The sequence below is a fragment of the Bos indicus genome, chromosome 26 (genome assembly GCF_029378745.1).
Source record: "Bos indicus isolate NIAB-ARS_2022 breed Sahiwal x Tharparkar chromosome 26, NIAB-ARS_B.indTharparkar_mat_pri_1.0, whole genome shotgun sequence".
NCBI lineage: Eukaryota > Metazoa > Chordata > Mammalia > Artiodactyla > Bovidae > Bos > Bos indicus.
In genome coordinates this window covers 20,243,166-20,266,574 of record NC_091785.1, presented here as the reverse complement: position 1 = coordinate 20,266,574, position 23,409 = coordinate 20,243,166, and the positions used below count along the sequence as shown (strand labels likewise).

The 23,409-nt window shown below is 43.9% G+C and overlaps 1 protein-coding gene across 4 annotated transcripts in view; it reads right to left on the bottom strand.

Moving 5' to 3' along the window:
• CNNM1 (cyclin and CBS domain divalent metal cation transport mediator 1) overlaps positions 1 to 21,090 on the bottom strand; it is a 69,232-nt gene extending 48,142 nt beyond the window's left edge. The window contains exon 1 of one of the 4 annotated variants that reach the window (XM_070780625.1): positions 19,147 to 21,090. In XM_070780625.1, coding sequence (XP_070636726.1) covers positions 19,147 to 20,710 — 1,564 coding nt within the window. In that variant the 5' untranslated portion in view covers positions 20,711 to 21,090. The remainder of the gene's footprint in view (positions 1 to 19,146) is intronic. The other 3 variants (XM_070780626.1, XM_070780624.1, XM_019988415.2) reach the window with 3 other exon arrangements.
• Between the last annotated feature and the right edge of the window lie 2,319 nt (positions 21,091 to 23,409).

The following is a 23,409-nucleotide window of genomic DNA, read 5'->3' as shown; positions in this document are numbered from 1 at the left end:
CAATCTGGCTTGTCACAACTTGGGGCAGGAGATGATATTGGCATCTAATGGTTGCTTGTAGTGTTGCTCTCCAACAGCCTCAACATAAGGAGTGTCAAGGTTGGAAACCTTGCCCTAAAGAAAGTTACAAGTGTCAGCAACATTACAACTGTTCTCTGGTATTTGAAGAAGTTGGAATAACCTCCAAAGGTCCTTAATAAATGTAGCTTCTAGATGGTTTAGGCATATCCACAGAGAAGAGCTCCCAGGTACCCTATTAGCATACCTCCAATGCCTTGAAAAGAAAATCAAATAATTGATTTGCTTTCTCTCTCTTTCAAAAATAGTTACAGCACTTTGGCAAGGTAATTGTTCCCAAGATAAAATACAGAAGCCGGGGGAAAGCTTACTGCTTGAAAATAGAGAACCAAGGAAAGCAGAAATCATTTTATGGTTTTATGGTTTCTGCCTCACTTATGACCTTCACCTTGCAAAATCTAGTGGCTTTGCTACATTCTTATTCTTTCTGGTATCCCTACAATATCTTTTATTCATTTGGTAGGCAGTATTGAGTGCCTCTTCTTTCCTTCCTTTTTAAAAAAAATATTTATTTATTTATTTGGCCTTGCCAGGTCTCAGTTGCAGCCTGAGGGATCCAGTTCCCTGACCAGAGATTGAAACCGGGTCCCCTGCACTGGGAGCACTGGACCACCAGGGAAGCCCCAAGTGCCTCTTCTTCCTTCTGTGGTCTTGGTGACTCTCTCACACTTGAAGTGTGGGACCAGCAGCATTGCATATCACCTCATTCAAAATGCAGGCTCTTGCATTTGAGTCAGTTCTAATGAAGTGGATGAACCTAGAGCCTATTATACAGAGTGAAATAAATCAGAAAGAGAAAACCAAATATCCTACATTAACACATATATATGAAATCTAGAAAGATGGTCCTGAGGAACCTATTTGTAGGGCAGCAATGGAGATGCAGACATAGAAAATAGACTTGTGAACATGGGGGAGCGGCGAAAGAGAGGGTGGGATGAACGGAGAGAGTAGGACGGCAATGTGTACACTACCATGTGTGAAACAGATTGCCAGTGGGGATTTGCTATATGGCTCAGGGAGCTCAAACCAGTGCTCTGTGACAACCCAAAGGGGTGGGAGGGAGGTCCCAGGGGGAAAGGACGTATGTATACCTATGGCTGATTCATGCTGATGTATGCAGAAACCAACACAATATTGTAAAGCAGTTATTCTTAAATTAAAATAAATGAATTAAAAAAATGATGCAGGTTCTTGGGTTCTATTCCTGACTTACAGAATCTGGATCTTGGTGGGTGGGGTCCAGACAGCTGCTTTAATGATATCCCAGGTGATTCTTATGTACATTAGAGTTTGAGAAGCACTGCTCTTGACACTTGCTATTCAGTGTGGCCCTTGAACCAGGCGTCACAGGATCACCTGGGAGCTTGGCAGTTTGAGTCATGATCTGTAGATCCTCAAGATCTCAGGTGATTCTTTTGATCCTTATGGAGTTGAGTATGAGAAGAGCTGGCCAAGACTACCCTGTTTTTCTTTCTGCCCTTATGACTAATATTTTTCTGCTCCCATTGTGGATTCCTTTACTTTATCCTCACCTGAAGGTAAATATTGGAGAAGGAAATGGCAACCCACTCCAGTATTCTTGCCTGGAAAAATCCCATGGACAGAAGAGCCTGGCGGGCTGCAGTTCAGGGCGTCACAAAAGAGTCGGACACAAATTAGTAACTAAACAACAAGCACAATAAAGATAAATATATCTTAAAGACTTTAGCTCAGTGAGTCTTGACACTGGCTGCCTGTGGGAATTAGCTGGGGAGTTTAAAACCTACTGAGACCTGTGTCCCACCCAGGAAAGTTCTGACCTAATCAGTCTGGCGTGTGGTCCAGGCATCGGGATGTTCAAAACATCTTCAGGTGACTCTAAAGTGGGCAGTTGCAGTTAAGAACCTCCATTCCAATCCCTGATCCTCTGCTCTTCTCTCTCCTCTGGATTAAATATCCCTGGGACTTCCCTGTAGTCCAGTGGTTAAGAATCCACCTTACAATGGAGGAAATGTGGGTTTGATCCCTGGTTGGGGAACTAAGATCCCACATGCTGTAAACAACTAAGCCAGTGAGCCTCAACTAGAGGCTGAAGATCCTGCATACAGCAACTAAGACCCGAAGCAACCAAATAATCAATTAAAAAAAAAATCCCAACAGAGCCTTTCAATGTCACCATCACCTCTTTCCTGAACTAAATTTATATCTTAACATCAGAGTCTATTTTGAACTGTCATCTTGTTTTAGACGTTGTGCCTGAGCTTTCCCCTTGTCTTGTCAAAATCACTTATCCAAATAGGAACACACGGTTTCCAAGACCCACTATCCCCACTCTCCCTCCCTCTCCACCATAACAAACGGCACCTTCAGCTGTAACCCAGGAGTTGTAACCCAGGAATCAGTTTTTACCTTCTTTTTCTTTGTTCCTATTTAGAAAAAAAAAAATCCCCAAAAACTTCCAATTCTTTCTCCTCTTCATTCTCTCAACTGGTATTTATTAAATACTACTATGTGCCAAGCACTCATCTAGGCACTGGACATGCAGCAATGAACAGATGGACAAAATCACCTTCTTCCTGTAGCTTACATTCTAGTACGTGGGGTGAGAGATAATAAGGCAGATAGATATATGAACTCTATTGCTCTGGCTACGGGAGAAGCACAGCAGGGAAGACTGGTGAGGGAGTGTGTGGATGGAGTGACCATGTAGTACAGTTTCAGGCAAGGGATGCCAGATAAATTCCCTGAGAAGCTGGTATATAAATACAGATCTAAAGGCGGTGAGTTAGGGAGCCCTGTGGATACCTGGAGCATATCAGCAGCATAAGATGCAAAGGCCTTGAATTTTGGAAGTGTAACTGATGTGCTTGAGGAACGGTTGCAGAAGTGAAAGAGGACAGTAGTGGGCCAAGGTCAAGGAGGAAAGGGGTGGGGTATTTGTCACTTTGATAGATAGAGCCTGAAAGGTCTTTGTGAGGACTTAGGCTCCTACTCTGGGTGAGATAAAGCCATTGTAGAGTTTTGTGTTTGTGTCTATGTTTGGTTTTGGCAAAAAAGTGATATGATCTGACTTACATTTTAAAAGAATCTCTCCAGCGGCTGTTTGAAGAGTGGACACAAAGTGGACAGAGGTGGAAGCAGAGAGACCTCACAGCTCTGGTATTCATCCAAATGAGAGATGGCTCATGGCATGGACCAGGGTGTATTGGAGGTAGTGAGATGTAGACAGATTCTCTATATATGTTGAAAGCAGAACACATACGAGGGACTGGATGTGTGGCAAAAGAGACAGCGAAGTTTGGGCCTGAAAATCTAGAAGAATGGAACTGCAGTTTAGGGAGTTGGGGCATATTGTGCAAAGTGTAGGTTTAGCAAAGAGAGCAGAAGTTCAATTCTGGATAGTTTGAAGTTTGAGATGCCTTTTAAGCCTCCAAGTGGAGATGTCAAATGTCAGTTAGAAATTTAAGTCTGGTTTAGGTTGGTAATCTTTGGGAGAATGAATGAAATAAACAAAGGGAGTAAGAGAAGACAAAGAGATTTATTTCTCAGCCCTGTGCACTCCCAACATTCAGAGGTTATAGAAATGCAACATTCAAGCAACAGATATTTGAGTGTCTGATAGGGGTAGGTCCTGTCCCAAGTGCTGACAATGTATCAGTGAATATGAAATAGGAGGAACAGAAAAGGAGACTGAGCAGGAGTGTCCAGAAGGCAATGAAGCCTCATATTTCCCTCTTTCCAATTGCAAGTATATAGTTAATTTCCATACTCTCATTGTATGCTGGAGAATTGCACCAATATCCTACCCAGTTCTCCTGTTGGTTTTTTTCTGCTGTAATCAATCCTATCCAGTAAAAACAGATTGACTGCCCCCAAACACTACATTCATGAGGTTATTCCCCATCTCAGTAACATGGACAGGTAACCGGGGAAGATCATTTCTGAACTCTTCTTCCTGCCATTAGAGGCCTCCATGGCTTGGGGTATATACGTTGCCTTCTTTCCCACTAACTCTATCAAAATATGTTGTGCCAAAGAATTGAGGCTTTTGAACTGTGGTTTTGGAGAAGACTCTCGAGAGTCTCTTGGACTTCAAGGAGATCCAACCAGTCCATCCTAAAGAAAATCAGTTCTGAATATTCATTGGAAGGACTGATGCTGAAGCTGAAACTCCAATACTTTGGCCACCTGATGCGAAGAACTGACTCATTTGAAAAGACCCTTATGCTGGGAAAGATTGAAGGCGGGAGGAGAAGGGGATGACAGAGGATGAGATGGTTGGATGGCATCACCGACTCGATGGACATGAGTTTGAGTAAGCTTCGGGAATTGGTGATGGACAGGGAAGCCTGGCGTGCTGTGGTCCATGGGGTTGCAAAGAGTTGGACACGACTGAGTGACTGAACTGAACTGAACTGCAGCTTTAAGAGCTTTCATTGATCTGGTATGATATTTGTTTGTAGATTATGTTTTTTTATTTACTGTGCCTGAGGAAGGTCACAGTGATACAGAAGGAAACCTAACTGATGACAGGATAAAACAAATGCAAGGAAATTTCCACAATCAATTTGGTCTCTGGGCCCTATCCAAGGTAAACAGCTGTCATTCTTATTTTCTTATTGTATACAATGACTTCCATATGGGCTGAATCAGGGAAAGCACTTGTTACACAAAATAACTAACTAGATAGAATTCATTTAGGTAGATCAGTGAGGTGAAAGGCAAGTGGGGGAGTGTCTTAAGTACTATATAAGCATAATCTTTAGCCTTCATGTTAATCTTACAATGTAGGATTGTTTTTAAAATATTGTCATTTTAAGAAGGAAGGTAAGCCTCATTTGGAGTGGTGGAGTGACCTGCACTAGTCACACAGCTAGTAAACAGAAGAGCGGGGCCCAGGTTCCTGTGACTATGTCTGGCTGTGGCTCCATGGTCTGAGACAGCGAATCACAGATGTGGCTTCTGGTTCTGCCTCTGTCATTAACACTGAACAGGACACTTGTGTCTCCAGATCCCATGTGCCTCTTCAACAAAATGGGGATAAATTCTACTGACTTCACATGCGTGGTGAACACAAAATGAATTACTGTTTGAAAAGATCTTTGCAAATGTAAATGCTTTGCAACTATAAGGGATTATCATCGCTATTTTTATAATTTGTCTTTTCTGGGCCTCAGCTTTCTCTGCCTTAAAATTAAAGGACGGGGGGATTTACCTGGTAGTGCAGTTGATAAGATCCTCCTGCCAATGCAGGGGACACGGGCTCAAGCCCTGGTCTGGGAAGATTCCACATACTTTGCAACAATTAAGCCCTTACGCCACAACTGCTGAGCCCCCATTCTAGAGCCAGTGAGCCATAGCTACTGAAGCACGCATGCCTAGAGCCAGTGTTCCCCAACAAGAGAAGCCACTGAAATGAGAAGCCTACGCACTGCAAGAGTCAGCACAGCCAAAATAAATAAATAAAAATTACAAAAAAATTAAAGGATGGGTTCAGGTGATCTCCAAGGTCATTTTTCATGCTCTAAAATTCTATACTAAACAGTCCTGGGCCACAAAACCAGTTTGGCTTAACAGGGTGCTTCTTTGTCATGAGATGTGCTTTGCTTAATCACTTAGTCACGTCTGACTCTTTGCAACCCCATGGACTCTAGCTTGTCAGGCTCCTCTGTCCATGGGGATTCTTCAGGCAAGAATACTGGAGTGGGTTGCCATGTCCTCCTCTGGTATGATGATATATGACATACCAAAATTTTAACAGTGCCAATAATTATAGCCTCTTAAGTTTACAAAGGAGCTTGAACTCCTAAGTTTTATATATTAATATTAAAGAAGAAGATAAGAAATATTACCTTGACACAAGCTAGACTTTAAAAAAAAATTTATACAATCAAATCAAATCACTTTCTATCAAATCAGGAAGAGCAACACAAAAAATATCCTACCAGTCCCGCAGCAACCACCTTAATCTGGAAAAGCAAAACAGTCCCTTTTTCTAGTTTTTTTTTAAAAAGTCTGTACTTTGTAGTAATCCTGCCCTACTTCATCAGAAATAATCAATGCATTTATCATAAAAAAACTTCTCGAGCCACTAAAAGGCAATTATAAAAAAAGCCAGCCATGTCACCCAGAACACCATGGTAACCAGCATCACCAGGCCTTGAAGAAAATAGGTGTTAGTCACTAGACTCTAAGCTGGTTGGCAGTCTGTTCTTGCTAAGCAACACTGCAAAAATAGCAGCATAACCACCCATTATCTGGAGGTGACTTCGCACGGTTTTGAGTCTGGTCCCAGGAGGAACTATTCTAGGTCTGTACACCAACCCCATACCTGAGACTCCCAGTCCAAGCCTAATTAATCATTTATTCAACAAATATTTATTGAAGCCTATTGTACGTCAGGCATATGATTCCCAACCCATGTATTTACTTGGTTTCTCAGTTAAATAGAATGATTTTGTGATGAGCGAGGTGGGGACAGGGCTTTGCTTGAGGCTGACTCAAAAACAACCAGCAGCTGACAGCCAGAGGACAGAGAAAAACAAAAGAGCAGAGAACTGATTTACAACGCAGCATAAAATAACTACACTCTCATGACCATGATCATGCGTCATCAAGAAAAGGTTGTTATATTTAGGATCCTTTATTAAGGCAGGCAGGAATGGACTTAAAACATTTTAGAAATATCACCACCAAAAATGGTTAACATATACAGTTTTGGCGCTTGGAGAGAACATAAATTATGTTTGACAAATGTCTCGATCTGCCTAGTTTCCCATTTTGCTGGAAGAAAAGGAACAATATAATCACGGCTTTAACAGCTTTTGAAGGTCCTCTCGGCTCCCTTTCCTTTTCTCGCTCAAGCTCCTGCCTCAGCTAAAATGTTCTTTCCCTTCATAACTGCTTATGAGAGTCCCTCTTCATTCACTTCCTCAGAGAAGTTTTCCCAGATCCTTCCAGGGAATCAGTTCTTCCTAGCAGCCAACCCCCCTCACCCCCAGGGGGTGAGGCCCCCAATCACCCATAGATGTTGTCTGGATGCCCTTGTCTGTACCCCAGGCTGCTCTGTATCATTTCCATCAGGGTCCTTCCTCTTTTCATGCTCTTGGATATTTATATTCAAATCCACCTCCCAGAGCCCTGGTAGCTCAGCATTCTGATAACGTCGATAGAAAGAAGACTGGTTGGCAGAGGTGGTGCTTTCCCCACTGGGTGTCAAATGGCCCATGAACCCTGCAGGACACCCGCTTGGCCCTCTTTCCTCAGAGCCTTTGCAGGTCTGTTCCCTTCTGGAAAGCTCTGGTGAACTCCTCTCCACCCTTTAGGATTCAGCACAAATATCACTTGGGGAGGGGGTAGTTTATCCTTACCTGTAAGACCAGGTCAGGACCCCCTATTATATGCTCTCAGAGCTCCCTATACTTTTCCTTCAAATAACTTGTCTTCCTTTGTAATTGTTTATTATTAGTGTGTATCTCCTTACTTGACTGCAAGCACCAGGAAGACTGGAGGCCTCATAGAGAATAATGTCATATGGAAGGAAGGAAGGGAGAAAGAGAAGAATGGAAGGAAGAATTGAGAAGAATCTAGTTTGGAAAGGAATAGCAGGAAATAGGGGATTGAAATTGTTATTAAAGGTCCAGGAATCTCTAAATATGGACATAGAGGTAAAACAGTTTATGAGTACTAGAAAAATCTATTCACCACTAAAAAACTAAGATCATGGCATCTGATCCCATCATTTCATGGCAAATAGAAGGGGGAAAAGTGGAAACAGTGACAGATTTTAGTTTTCTTGGGCTTCACGATCACTGTGGACAGTGACTGCAGCCATGAAATTAAAAGATGCTTGCTCCTTGGAAGGAAAGCTGTGACAGACCTGAAAAAGTGAAAGTGAAAAAAACAGTGGAAAAAAAAAGTGAAAGCTCAGTCGTGTCCAATTCTTTGCGACCCCATGGACTATACAGTGCATGGAATTCTCCAGGCCAGAATACTGGTGTGGGTAGCCTTTCCCTTCTCCAGAGGATATTCCCAGCCCAGGGATTGAACCTAGGTCCCCCACATTGCAGGCAGATTCTTTACCAACTGAGTGACAGACCTAGACAGTTGTATTAAAAAGAAGAGATATCACTTTGCCAACAAAGGTCTGCATAGTCAGAGCTTTGGTTTTTCCAGTAGTCATGCATGGATGTGAAAGTTGGACCATAAAGAAGGCTGAACACCGAGGAACTGATGCTTTTGAATTGTGGTGCTGGAGAAGACTCTTGAGAGTACTTTGGACTGCAAGTAGATCCAACCAGTCAATCCTAAAGGAAATCAGTCCTGAATATTCATTGGAAGGACTGATGCTGAAGCTGAAACTCCAATACTTTGGCCACCTGATGTGAAGAGCTGACTCTTTGGAAAAGACCCTGATGCTGGGAAAGATTGAAGCCAAAAGGATAAGGGGACAACAAAGGTTGAGATGGTGAGATAGCATCACCGATTCAATGGACATGAGTTTGAACGAACTCCGGAAGATAGTGAAGGACAGGGAAGCCTGGTGTGCTGCAGTTCATGGGGTTGCAAAGAGTTGGACATGATTCAGTGGCCGAACAACAATAGAAAAATCAACAGAACCCCTGCCCTGAGACATCAAATGCTTTAAGGGAGCCAGAAACATGACTAAGTCTATCTGGTTGTTAAAAAATAGAATCAAGGCAAGCTACTATGTCCTCCAAGTAAAAGAGGACCCACAAAACATGATAAAAAGAGGAAACAGAATTTGACTGCAGGCTGTGGGGTTTAGATTAGATATAAACAGGGTCTGATAACAAAGGCTGTTATGTTCTAGAAAGGATAAGTAAATCTAAAAAAAAAAAGTGTGAATTAGACTCTCTCTCAGGTCTTTCAGTGCTCCTTTCAGTTCAGATTCTCTTGTTACCTGGTATATCTACTGCTAGGCAAAGAAAAAAAGAAGACTGCTGCTGCTAAGTCACTTCAGTCGTGTCTGACTCTGTGCGGCCCCATAGACGGCAGCCCACCAGGCTCCGCCGTTCCTCGGATTCTCCAGGCAAGAACACTGGAGTGGGTTGCCATTTCCTTCTCCAATGCATGAAAGTGAAAAGTGAAAGTGAAATCGCTCAGTCGTGTCCGACTCTTAGCGACCCCATGGACTGCAGCCTACCAGGCTCCTCTGTCCTTTTTTCCTGGCTAGAGTACTGGAGTGGGTTGCCATTGCCTTCTCCAAAAAGAAGACTACTGCATAAAAGTATTAAAACAATCATAATGAAAAGTTGTAAAGAAAGAAATATAAATCAGCAAGTTTAGCACCTTGTATAATTAATTATTTTCACTTTTCCTTCTTTTCTTTTGTTCTTCCTCCCTGGATATGATGGACTATGCTTTGTTTACTGTTACTCTAGTTATTGTTTAGAAGGTAAACATCTTATTCTAAGTTTTACTAATTATTATATAGCAATGTTTAACACATTTTAAAGCATATTACCTCTAATTATATCAGTGAAATATACCTTTGAGTGAAATAACTTTTTATTTTCTTCTATAGAAGACAAAGAAAGGAGCATTAATGTTTTGGCAGCTTTTTATAGAATTAAACAGTGTGATGACTATTCTTTCTGCTAAAATAGCTCACAATAGAATTTGGAGTGATGACGCAGAATACTGACTTTTCAGATTATTCCCCAGTGAAAATGTTACACTGTGTGTCTGTGCCAGAAGTACTTACTGGCTGGTTGGATGTACTTTAGGGAACAAATCACATGCAGTAGACCAAAAATTGAAGTGGACCTTTTTCAGCCCCATAATTGCAGCTCAATGTCTTTCTTGTTCACGTCTATATTCCCAAGTCCCACCCAGGTGCCTGGCCCAAAGCAGGAATTCAATAAATATTAATTGAATGAATGAATGAATCAATCAATGAACAAAGGCCGATTTTGAAAACAGCAATAGGCCATTTACATAATTTTAGATGGCTATGCTTGCCTACAGATCGAGTAACCCAACATTACATGGATTTTGCCGTCTTTTGTTTAGGAAGACAGAGCTGTATTGTTTAACCAAGTTAGATACTGGAGCTACAGTACCCAGAGGCCTTCAACTTTGGAACAAAGCTTTTTTCCTTCCACGTGTTATCTATATAAGATTAGTGTTCTCCTAAAAACAATCCAATAAATAGAAGAGTAAATTTTAGAAATTAAGTTCAATAAATTTCTAGGGCTGTGTTTTATGAATTAGTGTTTCCAAATTATAGAACTCAACTCAAGGAGACTACTGTGAAAATAATACCACCTCATCAAAAAATCACTCTTCAGATTAGAATGAGATATTTGATCTCTGGAAGAAGGTAAGACCAGAGGGTTTTTCTTTTATCCTGTTTAAGAATTTGATTAATGTTGTTATTGCATGCAACATGTTTATCATGGCAAAATATTAAAAGTTACTATTTCCAGACAGTAGAATGATTATCTTCTGGTAATTTTCATACTTTGCTCTACAGTTTTCAATTTTCTAGAGTGAATAAGTATAGAAACTTAAAACTTTAGTAAAAATTTTATAAAAGCAAAATAACCCTATCATAATCACTGTCTTCTCCATAGTCTCATTGCACATTAGTATTTCTATTATTTCATTTTTGCTTTCTCTGGTGGCTCAGCTGGTAAAGAAGCCACCTGCAATGTGGGAGACCTGGGTTCAATCCCTGGGTTGGGAATATCTCCTGGAGAAGAGAATGGTTATCCACTTCAGAATTCTGGCCTGGAGAGTTCCATGGACTGTATAGTCTACGAGGTTGTAAAGAGTCGAACATGACTGAGAGAATTTCACTTTCACATTTGCTTTAACGATTTATGTACAGGTCTGTCTTATCCACATAACTTACATGTTAAGCTATGACTCATGAAATGTAACATTGTAGGAAGTTGGGGGGAAAGACCAGTTCAGGCTGCTTTCTAGCTTTTCAAAGGGGAAAGCTGTTTTCCCATTAGGCTGAAGGCTCCTTGAGAGGAGGGATTGTGCCTCATATACCCAACTTTTAGCACAGTGTTTGGGAAGGGCTAAAAAATTGTTACCTAAAGAAGTAAAGAAACATAATGCTGCTGCTGCTTAGTCGCTTCAGTTGTGTCTGACGGTGCAACCCTATGGAGTGTAGTCTGCCAGGCTCCTCTGGTCCATGGATTTCTCCAGGCAAGAGTACTGGAGTGGGTTGCCACACCCTCCATCAGGGGGTCTTCCCAACCCAGGGATTGAACCCAGCTCCTGCATTGCAGGTAGATTCTTTTACCACTGAGCCACCAGGGAAGCTCAAAGAAACAAATACATAACACTTTTCCCCTAACATTTAAACTTTGACTTTGTCCTTCTGCATGGTCCAAAGTGATTGGACTGAAGATAATGAATGATTCATTTACTAGAGCTCTGCAGATCCCTTCCATTATATTGAAGTTTAACTCCTTCCAGTCATTCATTCAGTCATTCAATAAAGACTTATTGAAAACTTACTGTGTCATATCCATTGTTAGGTGCTACAGTTACAAAGGTAGATATGACAGCCTCTGCCCTGCAGATGCTCTCTATATGGATGGGTGGCACTTTTCAACAGACACTAATAATACCCCGTTAGTTCAATAATGGAGATTTTGAAGAATTAAGTTGGCCAAATCTGAGGTTTACAGAAGTTTCACAGAGAAGGTGGCTCTTGTGCTGTGTGTTAAAGGAGGGGCTAGAGTAGGAATTGGGCTTCCCTGGTGGCTTACATGGTAAAGAATCTGCCTGCAATGCGGGAGACCAGGGTTTGATTTCTGGGTGGGGAAGATCTCCTGGAGTAGGAAATGGCAACCCACTCCAGTATGTTTGCCTGGAGTAGGGACTGGTTGGGTGATGCATATTTCTGTTAAAGAGGACAGCATGAGTAAAGGGACAAAGGCAAGAAATAGCACAGTGTGGCCATGAAGTTTGGCCTTGCTGGGGCATGAAGCTGTGGGAGTGATGAGTCCGCAGGGGAGGGCTGGGAGCAGGTCGTAAGGGGAAAGCTTAGACCTCATCCTGCAGGCAGTGGGGAGGACTGCAGAAGTGTTTGAAGCAGAGGATAATGACACTAGGCATTATTTATTGGCTCCGGAGAGGATGGATTTGAAGGTGGAAAAAAAATTGGAGGACGTAGAACTTCTCAGGAGGCATTTGCACAAATGAGTATGTAATAGATTTGTGCTTATATTTAGTAATCAGGGCTAACATTTATTTAGCACTTATTATATGACAGTTACTAAATAAGCTGTATTATGCAATATTGTCTTGCTGCTGCTGCAATATTGTCTTAATATTATCTTAATATTTCAAATAATCCTGACTCAAACAGGCCCTCTGTATCAACCTAAAGGGATGGGATGGGGAGGGAGATGGGAGGGAGGTTCAAAAGGGAGGGGATATATGTATACCTATGGGTCGTCCCTTGTGGCTCAGGCAATAAAGCGTCTGCCTACAATGCAGGAGACCCGGGTTTGATCCCTGGGTCGGGAAGTTTCCCTGGAGAAGGAAATGGCACCCCACTCCAGTATTCTTGCCTGGAAAATTCCATGGATGGAGGAGCCCGGTAGGCTACAGTCCATGGAGTCACTAAGAGTCGGACACGACTGAGCCACTTCACTTCATGGCTGATTCATGTTGAGGTTTGATAGAAAACAAAATTCTGTAAAGCAATTATCCTTTAATAAAAAAATAGAGTAAAAAATAATCCTATTATTATCCTTATTTTACAGCTAATTAAGCAAAGAGTTAAATAAATTGCCCAAGGCCAGGATGCAACCCAGTGGGGTTTGGTACCAAAGCTTATGCTCTTAATTCCTATCTCATTTGTTTAATTTCTGTCTCCTGTATTAGTATGAAAACTCCATTCAGACAGGGTCCCTGTTGGTAGTATTCTCCACTGTGCCTACACAATATTATTTATTGAATAAAATTAAAGAATAACCTAAGTGGAATAAATAGTTGACTAAGTTATGCATAGGTATTCAATAAAAGAAATATGCAATATTAGCAAACTTTTTTGCAGACTTTGTTCAAATATGGGGCTGACTTTGGAGATTATTATGGACTGAATGCTTGTGTCCTTTCCCCTCTCCAAATTGACATGTTGAAGCCCCAACCCCCAGTGGGCCTCTAAGGTTCAATGAGGTCAGAAGGGTGAGGTCCTAATCCAAAAGGATGGGTAATTTCATGAGAAGAAGAGAGACTGGGGCTGTTTCTCTGTCTCCCTGTGCGTGTGCACTAAGTAAAGGCCACGTGAGGACACAGTGAGAAGGTAGCTGTCGGCAAGCCAGGAAGACAGCTCTTATCAGAGACCAAATCAGCTGGAACCTTGATCTTGAACTTCTCGCCTCCAGAAAAGTGAGAAAATAAATTTCTGTTGTTTAAGCCATTCAATTTGACATCTGTTGTGGCAGCCTGAAATCACTGTGGCAGACAGTGATTAATAGGATGAGGGTGGGGGGAAGGAAAGAATTTCTAGCTTGGTAGCCTGTGGGCACAGTGGTGCCACTAACTGGGGTAGAGAACCCGGGAAGAGGAAAGATTGGTCACGGTCAATGGAGCAACACTAATTATTCTGTACTTAAAGTTCACCTCACTCAAACACAGAAATAAAATTGAAATCAGCCATTTAAGATCATTTATTCAATAAATATTTATTCAAGCTCTTGCCATGATGGCCAGGACTTTCCTGGTGGCTCAGCAGTAAAGAATTTGCCTGCCAACGCAGGAGATGTGGGTTCGATCTCTGGGTTGGGAAGATCCCCTGAAGAAGGAAATGGCAATCCACTCCAGTATTCTTGCCTGAGAATTCCATGGACAGAGGAGCCTAGCTGGCTATAGTCCATGGGGTCATACAGAATCAGATACGACTTAGTGACTAAAGAAGAAGTCATGAGGGCCACCGTGATTGTTCTGAGCACATAGAGTAAGTAAGATTCATTCTCTGCCCTCAAGGAATTCACAGTCTAGTCGGGAGAAATATTGTTCCTTTTTGTAAAGCTAGCATGCTTGCTTTCCTTTCCTCTACGTCTAAAGACTTGGAACTCCTAAGAAATATATAGAGAAAATCTTAAATGGATATGAGCTTTGGAGTTACAAGACCCAGACTTGAATCTGGGCCTTGGAATATACCAACCAGGTGATGATCTTAGGCAGAGCAAGTAACTCTTCTGATTCTTATGGTCCTCACCTACAGAGTTGTTTTACAGATAAGAGAGGTAGAAATTTTTTGTAAAATGCATATTAGCAATTAATGTAATTATAAAAAGCTACATTTCCAACCTGCAGAAACAGGAGGTGAATCAGTCACGGGCAGCAAGTCTGAACTGAAAGACCAGCTTTGAACTCTTTGGATGGCAGGAGTTTTGGGATGGGAAGTGAAATAAGACATGTGGTGGGGAACAAATAGGCTTTCCGGTCCTTTGATCTGGTTCAAATCATGATTCAGGCAATTATTAGCTCTGGAAAGTTGAGCAAGTCATGTAATTAGTCTGAGCTCTAGTTTCTTCATCTGTAAAATGGAGTTAATAATTCTTACCCAGGAGGGTTGTTCTGAATATATAAAGAGCTTGGTGTGGTGCCTAGTAGAGCTGTCGCTCAATTAATGGTAACTGTTGTTCCTATTAAACTGACTGTTTTCCTCTCCTACCTCCTAAGGGATTTGTTTGCTAAGTCACTGCTAAGTCACTTCAGTTGTGTCCGACTCTGTGCAACCCCATAGACAGCAGCCTACCAGGCTTCCCTGTCCCTGGGATTCTCCAGGCAAGAACACTGGAGTGGGTTGCCATTTCCTTCTCCAATGCATGAAAGTGAAAAGTGAAAGTGAAGCCGCTCAGTCGTGTCCGACTCTATCGACCCCATCGACTGCAGCCTACCAGGCTCCTCCATCCGTGGGATTTTCTAGGCAAAAGTACTGGAGTGAGGTGCCATTGCCTTCTCCGAAGGGATCTGTTTAGGCAGTTAAATTCCCTGAAGTACAAGGGAGTGAGAGAAATGGAAGGGCTGTTATGACTTGACTAAAATGTTATTTTTAAAGATAAAGAAAGATAATTCAATTCAGTTTTCCTCTCCTAACCTATGATGGAAACATAATTCTTATAAAAAATTACCACTGTATTATATGGCTTGCAGTCAGAGAACACCTACCTTAATAATTATACCTTATATTTATTCTATTCTAAGTTAATCTACCAATCATTGTTAATAAGCTCCTCATAAGGCAATGATTCTCAAAATTTAATGTACACATGAGTCTCTTGGGGACTTGCTAAAATGCAGATTTTTATTCAGTGGATTTGGAGTGAGGCATGAAAATCTGCATTTCTAAAAAGGTCCCAGGTGAGGCCCATGATTCTGGTTCATGGACCATACTTTGAGGAAGGAGGGAGGTTCTAAGGGGGCATGGAAATATTTTCCTTGGTGTAACTACCTGCTTCTCTTTGGAGATCTACCTAATTGCAAACTAACCACTTGCTGATAGAACACTACCAGGCCTTTTTAAGACCAGATTTAGAAATTCTGCAACAAGACTCATATCTGATTAATTCTGACTTTTTCGAGCAAACTACTATGCGCAAGGCACAGTGCAAGGTGCCAGAGATACAGTGGTTAGAAAGGCACAATTTCTGCTTCAGGAGACTGCCTTTATTCTAACACTGTCCTCCCTTGGAGACTGTTACCATTCTTAGGGCAATCTTATTGTCTCCCCTGTTCCCTAGCTCTATATAGATGCCCAGTAAATAATTAATGAAGAAATGAGTTCCCAGGAATTTCATTAAAAATGTTGTCTGGCAGAGAAAGGCAAATGCTGTATGATATCACTTATATGTGGAATCTAAAAAATAAAACAAAGTAGTGACTATAAAAAAAAAGAAACAAGGCTTATAGATACGGAGAATAAACTGAGGGTTTATTTCTCCAGTGGGGAGAAAAAAGAGAGAGGGGGTCCCATACGGGCAGAGGACTAACAGGTACAAACTATTATGTATAAAATAAATAAGCTACAAGGATATATAGTGCAAAACAAGGACTATAGCCAATATTTTACAATTACTATAAATGGAATGTAATCTCTAAGAATTGTGAATCACTATGTTATATGCCTGAAACTTATATAATATTGTATATCAACTATGCCTCAATAAAAAAAAGTCTTGTCTAGCAGTGCATGACAATGAACACTATCTTGGCTATCACATGTAGAAAGTGAAAGTTGCTCAGTCATGTCTGATTCTTTGAGAGCCCATGGATCTGCCAGGCTCCTCTGTCCATGGAATTCTCCAGGCAAGAATACTAGAGTGGGTTGCCATTTCCCTTCTTCAGGGAATCTTCCTGACCCTGGGATTGAACCCATGTCTCCTGCACTAGCAGGTGGATTCTTTACCATCTGAGTCACCAGGGAAGCCCAATCACATGTAAGAGGTGGTTACATTAAAAAGGGGCTAATAGGGTGAGCCTTAGTGCTTCCCAGTCCATTCTAAAGGAGATCAGTCCTGGGTGTTCTTTGGAAGGACTGAAGCTGAAGCTCCACCTCACGCTCCACCTTTGGCCACCTCACTCGAAGAGATGACTCAATGGAAAAGACTCTGATGCTGGGAGGGATTGGGGGCAGGAGGAGAAGGGGACGACAGAGGATGAAGATGGCTGGATGGCATCACTGACTCTATGCACATGAGTTTGGGTGAACTCCGGGAGTTGGTGATGGACAGGGAGGCCTGGCGTGCTGCAGTTCATGGGGTCGCAAAGAGTCGGACACGACTGAGTGGCTGAACTGGACTGAACTAGGGCTTCCCAGGTGGCTCAGTGGTGAAGAATCTCCTTGCCAATTCAAGAGATGAGAGTTCAATTCCTGGGCTGGGAAGATCCCCTGGAGCAAGAAATAGCAACCCACTCCAGTATTCTTGTCTGGAAAATCCTATGCAGGAGCCTGGTGGACTACTGTTGATGGGGTTGTAAAAGAATTGGACACGACTTAGTGACCAAACAACAACAAGGGTGAGCCTTAATCCAATCTGACTGGTGTCCTTATAAGAAGAGATTCACACGCACACAGAGACTCCAGGGATGAGCACACACACACACACCCCGAGCGGCCACTCTGTAAGGGCACAGCAAGAAGGCTGCCATCTGTGAGCCAAGAACAGTGACTTCAGAAGAAATCAAGCTTGAAGACACCTTAATCTTGGACTTTCAGCCTCCAGAACTATGAGATAATAAATTTCTGTTGTTTAAGCCACTCAGTCTATGGTATTTTGTTATGGCAACCCTAGTAAACTAATACAAATTTTCATAACTTTTATGCCCAGAACCAAGACTGTGTTCTGGAGGGTACACAAAATGTCAGAAAAATGCAAAGACTGGATGGATGAACCTCCAAGTGCAGTGGGATTGAGTCATGGAAGGAATGGGGGGAAACAGAAGAGGCTGAGATAGTAGCCCAGATTGGGTTAAAACAGCTGCAATACATGTACATTTCCTTTCCCTTCTCATGATCAACACAAAATGTAGGATTGTTCTGTCTCCAAATCTGAGATCAAAAGTAGCTTTTTTGACTTTTTCCCCCTTCTCAGGTTATGTTTTGATATTCAATACAATTTTACTTGTTTAAAAATATTGTGGCAGGAGGAAGACCACAGATTACTCTCTGAATGCAAATTCTTCATATACAAAGAATACCTGTGCTGATAAAATAGGTAATGAGACTGAATTTTTGACAAACAGAAAAATATATCAAAAACATGCAGTCAAGTGAGATTTCTGCTAGGCACAGGCAGCTACATTTGCAACCAGATTCTAAAGTCAAGGGATTAGTTTTTTGCTTTGCTTTGTTTTCAATAAACATGCCAACTCATATGTATAGATGAATGCCTCTTTCAAAATTCTGGGAGGTTCTACACTTATTCTAACTGTGTCACTGTTTTCAAATCATTTCTTGAATTGCTTTAAGGGTCTGTGAGATGGTCTTCTGAAAGCTCTCAGTGGTGACTCATGAAGGTAGATTTGACTTTCAAAAACAACCCAGGGTCCTTCTGGGTCAACTCTGGTTAACTAGGGGGACCAGTCAAACTGTAATGTCAAGCAGATCAGCCCTAAAGCTTCCAGGCTGATTTTTCTGGAGTGAATCCTTCTCAACCTCAGAAGACAGTTTCCAAAGGCAAACGCCAGATACATAGTAAATATGTTACAGGCATAACAACAAGGCCAGGGGATGTGACTGCTCTGAAGGAAACTCCATTCATTTGGATATGCAAGTTTTTTAGTGGTTTCTTTTACCAGAATATTTCCTCAGATCTAGATCTACTTTAATTTACTTCATGAGACCACAGTTTCCAGAAGTCCAAGGATGTCACTACCTTAGTTAACTTTTAATCTCCAACCTGGGTACTTGGTCTGTGTCCAAGACAGCTGATGGAAAGATCAATATGGGGGAAGAATAGCTAAGATGCCTGGGGCTTGTGCTATGTGATTCAAAGGGCAAAACTAGGACCCAGAAAGAAGCTCTGGAGACATAAATTTCTGCTCCTAGTAAGAAATACATTGTCAGCTGCTGGAGCTGTCCAGCAATGGAGTTTGCTCTGGAATTGGAAATGGCGAACTTCCACCCAGAGCGTAGAGTTCAAGGCAAAGACTACTTGTTACAGGAACCTTTAGAAGTTTCTCCTGCAATGGGGAGCTATGCAGTGTCCCCCAAGGATTAGCCCTGAGTCCTACCTGCACAATACCTGACAATTGGTGGGCCCTGAAAAAATACTGGAATGGAATGAATGAGGCATGCAGTGAATCGTGTGAACCACATAAAGGGGAAGAGGCAGGGACTCAATCAGCCTCAAGGAAGGTAGGGAGAAGTGCAATGAAAAGACCCAGGGAGCCATGAGGTAGGACCTTCCTCGAGTTTTTGGTACCATAGGAGAGAAGCTGCTCTGGGTACCTGAAGCCTCACGTGTTTACGAAAGGTTACGATCCCTAGGGGGTCGCACCGAGTCGGGCACGACTGAGCACGCAAGCACTCCAATACTTTTAAAGGGGGGAAGAGTGGAGGGAGGAGATAGACCACATGCTCACCCTTCTTAAATTCCTCCAGCACTGTGTCCAGCCGGGTATCGTTGAAGACGCAGTGCAGGGGCCGGTTGTAGAAGCGGGTGACGGTGAGGAGCGGCGTGCAGTCGTCGGGGTCCACGAAGGCCAAGTCCTTGACAAACAGAATGTCCACAATGTTGTGCCGCTGGTCGCCCTCGTATACGGGGATGCGCGTGTAGCCGCTGCGCAGGATCTCGGAGACTGTCGCGAAATCCAGCACCGCGTCGGAGCGCAGCATGAAGCAGTCCCCAAGGGGGGTCAGCACCTCCTCCACCACTTTGGTGCGCAGCTCCAGGGCGCCCTGGATGATGTTGAGCTCCTCTTTGACCAGGTCGCTGTAAGGGTCCGCGGCTCGCAGCGTCTCCAGCAGCTTCTCCCGCGTGTAGAAAGTGCTGATCTCCTGGCGCAGCGCCCAGTCGAGCAGGCGGCCCAGTGGGTAGCACACGGGGAAGGCGGCCGCCATCAGAAGCCGGGTCAGGCACACGCTGTGCGAGGCGATGGCCAGCCCGTGCCGCGAACACACTGAGTAGGGGCAGATCTCGGCTCCCAGGAACACCGCGCCGGTGCACACGAGTGCCGGCAGCCACGGGAAGTGAATTCCCGCGTCGCCGTAGTCCTCCCCCGTGCCCTCGACCCCCGGCGGCAGCGAGGCGTACAGCCAGCCCGCCAGGGCCGCGTTGGCTCCGGCTTGGCCCAGGAGCAGGGTGCAGAGCAGATGGGTCCCCCTGCCGCGCACGGCCTGCACTCGGCGCGCCTGCTCCTGCTCGGCGGCCGAGCCGCTGTTCCGCAGCACCCGTAACTCCACCGGGTCCAGCGAGAGCAGGCTCAGGCGTAGGCCGCTGAACAGGGCAGACAGGGCGAGCAGCAGGAGTGCTCCAAGCGCCCGCAGCCAAGCGGGGGGCAGCAGGTCCCCGCCGGGGCCGTACAACCGTGGGCGGACGCGCAGCAGGAAGCCGCCGGCGGCGCCGTGGTGGTGCCAGGCGCGCCCGTCCCAGGCGCACAGGGAGAAGAGCTTCCCGCCACCGCCCGCGCCGCCTCGCTCCGCCTCACCCTTGCGGAGTTCCCGCACCCGCACCTGGACTAGGGCTGAGCCCGCCACGCCTCCGGGTCGCAGGGGCCCCAGGACCTCCACGTCCGATGCCCAGTCGCTCTGCTCGCGGCAGCGCTGCGGCCCCGGGGGGCGCGTGGGCACAGTGCTGGGCGCCGCGCCGCTCCCTCCCGGAGGCTCCTCGATAAACACGAGCCGTGGAGCCCAGTCTCCGGTGCTGTTCTCCCCCGGGGAAAAGGTGGGTGCAGGTACCGGCGCCGCGGGCGCCGCGGGCCCGGGCTGGAAATAGACGCGCAGGAGGAAGCTGGTGCCTTCGGCGGCGCGCAGGGTGCCCCCCTCTAGGGACACGCGGCCTCCGGCGGTGTCCTCGGGCCGCAGGCCCAGTAGCCAGGCGGCGGCGGCCGGGGGCCGAGGGGATAGGGAAAAGAAGAGCAGGAGCACAGCGCCCCGGCTGCAGCAGTCTCGGAGCCTGACACCCACCGCTGCAGCGGCCGCCGCCATCCTGCACCCGGCGCGGCTGCACGTGATACTGCAGAAAGCCGAACGAGACCTGGAGGGAGGAGGAGCCGAAGCCGGGAACCCGGCCCCGGGCAGGTCACCACGTGTATGCCCCCCCGCGCGCGTGAACCGGAGGCCGTGGGGGTTCAGACCCAGCCCGGGCCGTGGGTCCCCACGAGAAGCTGGAGATGGTCATGCATCATTGCACTGTGACCCCGACCCACTTGAGTACCCAGAGTCGCAGCCTAGGGAAAGCTGGTCTTGGAGCATGGCCTCCTACTAGAGCATTAGGGCACCCCTGGGCGAACTCCTACCCGGCAGTAATTTCCTGCTGGTCCTTCCACTTCACCATTGGCCAGGGAAATTTCCCAGCATTTCGCCTCTCCTCCTGCCTCTTGCGTTCCCCCTCCTGGTGAAAAGATATTCTGGAGACAAGTCTTGAATCTGTGTGTTTCGTCTCAATTTCAGCTGACCTTTCATGTTTTAAAAATTTACAGATTACGTAGGTTAAATCCTTTTTAAGATCCCAATGTCCATTGATTGGAAATTGTGGAATGAAGTTGTGATTCCACTGTGTGATGGAATACTGTGCAGCAGGAAAAATAATGATGTGGCTCCACGTGTTCGTGATATGGAAATACCTCTGAAGTAATAGTTGAAAATATCAAGGTGCAGAACAGTGTGTGTCATATGTTACTGTTTGTATTAAAAATATATAAGTATAAATGTTTATGTACACATATACATATATAAAATAATAGATTTAGTATGCAGAGGATACACAAGAAATTTGTAACAGAGTTCAACTCAGGGGAGCAAGCCTACAATACAATGCCAAAAGCAGGAAATTGGCATTGAAGAGTTTTGTCTCATTTTACTGCATGTATAAATTTATATAATCATTTCTGAATCAAAATGCAGAACTGTTCTATCACCATAAAGAGCTAGGAGCGAGACTTTTTACTGAATTCCTTGTATTGTTTGAATTTACCATGGGCTTGTTACCTTATTTTACTTTTATGCATTTTGAAAAAAAATTATATAGTAAAATTTATCTCCTGGTGTACTATTCTATGAGTTTTGACATATGTTCATATAATGACCACAATAAATACTAGTGCCATGGGGACTTCCTGGTGGTCCAGTGGCTAAGAATCTGCCTCGTAATGCAGGGGACGTGGGTTCTAAGATCCCACATGCTGCAGAGCAACTAAACCAGCATACTTTAGCTACTGACCTCGTGCACTCTGGGGCCCGCTGGGTGCAACGAAATATCCCACATGATAACAAGTGGCAACTAAGACCAGAGGCAGCCAAATAAATAAATATTTAAGAAAAAAAATAGTGCCATCATCCTCCAACTTTCACTCTTTTTCTTTGTGGTTAACTCTGCCCTCCCCCCACCCCACTTCTATTTATCATCTAGCAGCTACTGATCTGATTTGTTATCTCCTTAGCTTTATTTTCCAGAATGTCATATTAATGAAATAATACAGAATATGGCCTTCTGGCTCTAGCTTCCTTTACTTACTTAGCAATATGCAGTTGAGAGTCACACATGTTGCTGTGTTTATCAATAGTTCATTCCTTTTTATAGCTGGGTAGTATTCCATTACATTGCAGAAGGAAATGGCAAACCACTCTAGTATTCTTGCCTGGAGAATCCCATGAACAGAGGAGCCTGGTGGGCTACTGTTCATGGGGTCACAAAGAGTCAGAAACGACTGAGTGACTAACCATATTCTATTACATAGATGTATCACAGTTTATCCATTTACCAGTTAAAAAACATTTGAGTTAGTTCCAGCTTTTGGCAGTTGTGAATAAAGCTGCTACAAATGTTTGTATGCAAATTTTTGTGTGAACATATGTTATCATTTCTCTTGGGTAAATTTGCCACAGGTCTGTATTACCTTTTAAAATATTAAAGTAACAATACTTTGGCATACTACCTTTGGCACCTCTAGTTAAAAAAAATCATATATGAAATATTTCATCGAATTTCAAAGATACTGATTGAGAAAGACTTGCAAAAGATGAAGCTCAATATGGTGCAGACTCAAAGTTACCTTCTTTTCATAACAAACTCTTATCATCCAGAGTGAAAATAGCCCCCCTCCTTCCTTGTCTGTGACTACATAGGCCTTAGTGGGCTGCTGCTCACATTCTGGTCTCATAGGCTGCTTTTCACACTCTGCAGGGAGGGAGTGTGAAGCAAAGCTGCCATTGCCTTAAAATACATAGATCCTGTGTGCTACAAGCTGCCTCTTGCATGGACTGCTTAGAGAACTGAAGAAACGTTTAATCTAGAGAAGGAACATTGAAGCATTTATTGGAAATGTAGAGGAAAGGGTGGAGGTGTCAGGCATGTGATTGTTTAAGGCAAAAAAACATATTTTCACTTTTGTCCTCACACTTAGATCTCCCTCCTCTCTCAGCACAAAGTTACCTGTTATCATAAGGGTTCTCTCACCTCTTTTAGGTCACAGGACTTTATCATCATTATAATACCAGCTGACACCTTTAGCAAGCTTTGGAGTTACAAAGGGATTCCATATTTATTATCTCACACACACACACATACATGCACACAGCCTTGTGAAGTAGATGTAATTGTACCCATTTTACAGATCGGGTGAAATGACTGGTAAAACTTGTTTGAATTCTAGGTTGATGCTCCCTCGCTCCATAGGGCTGACATG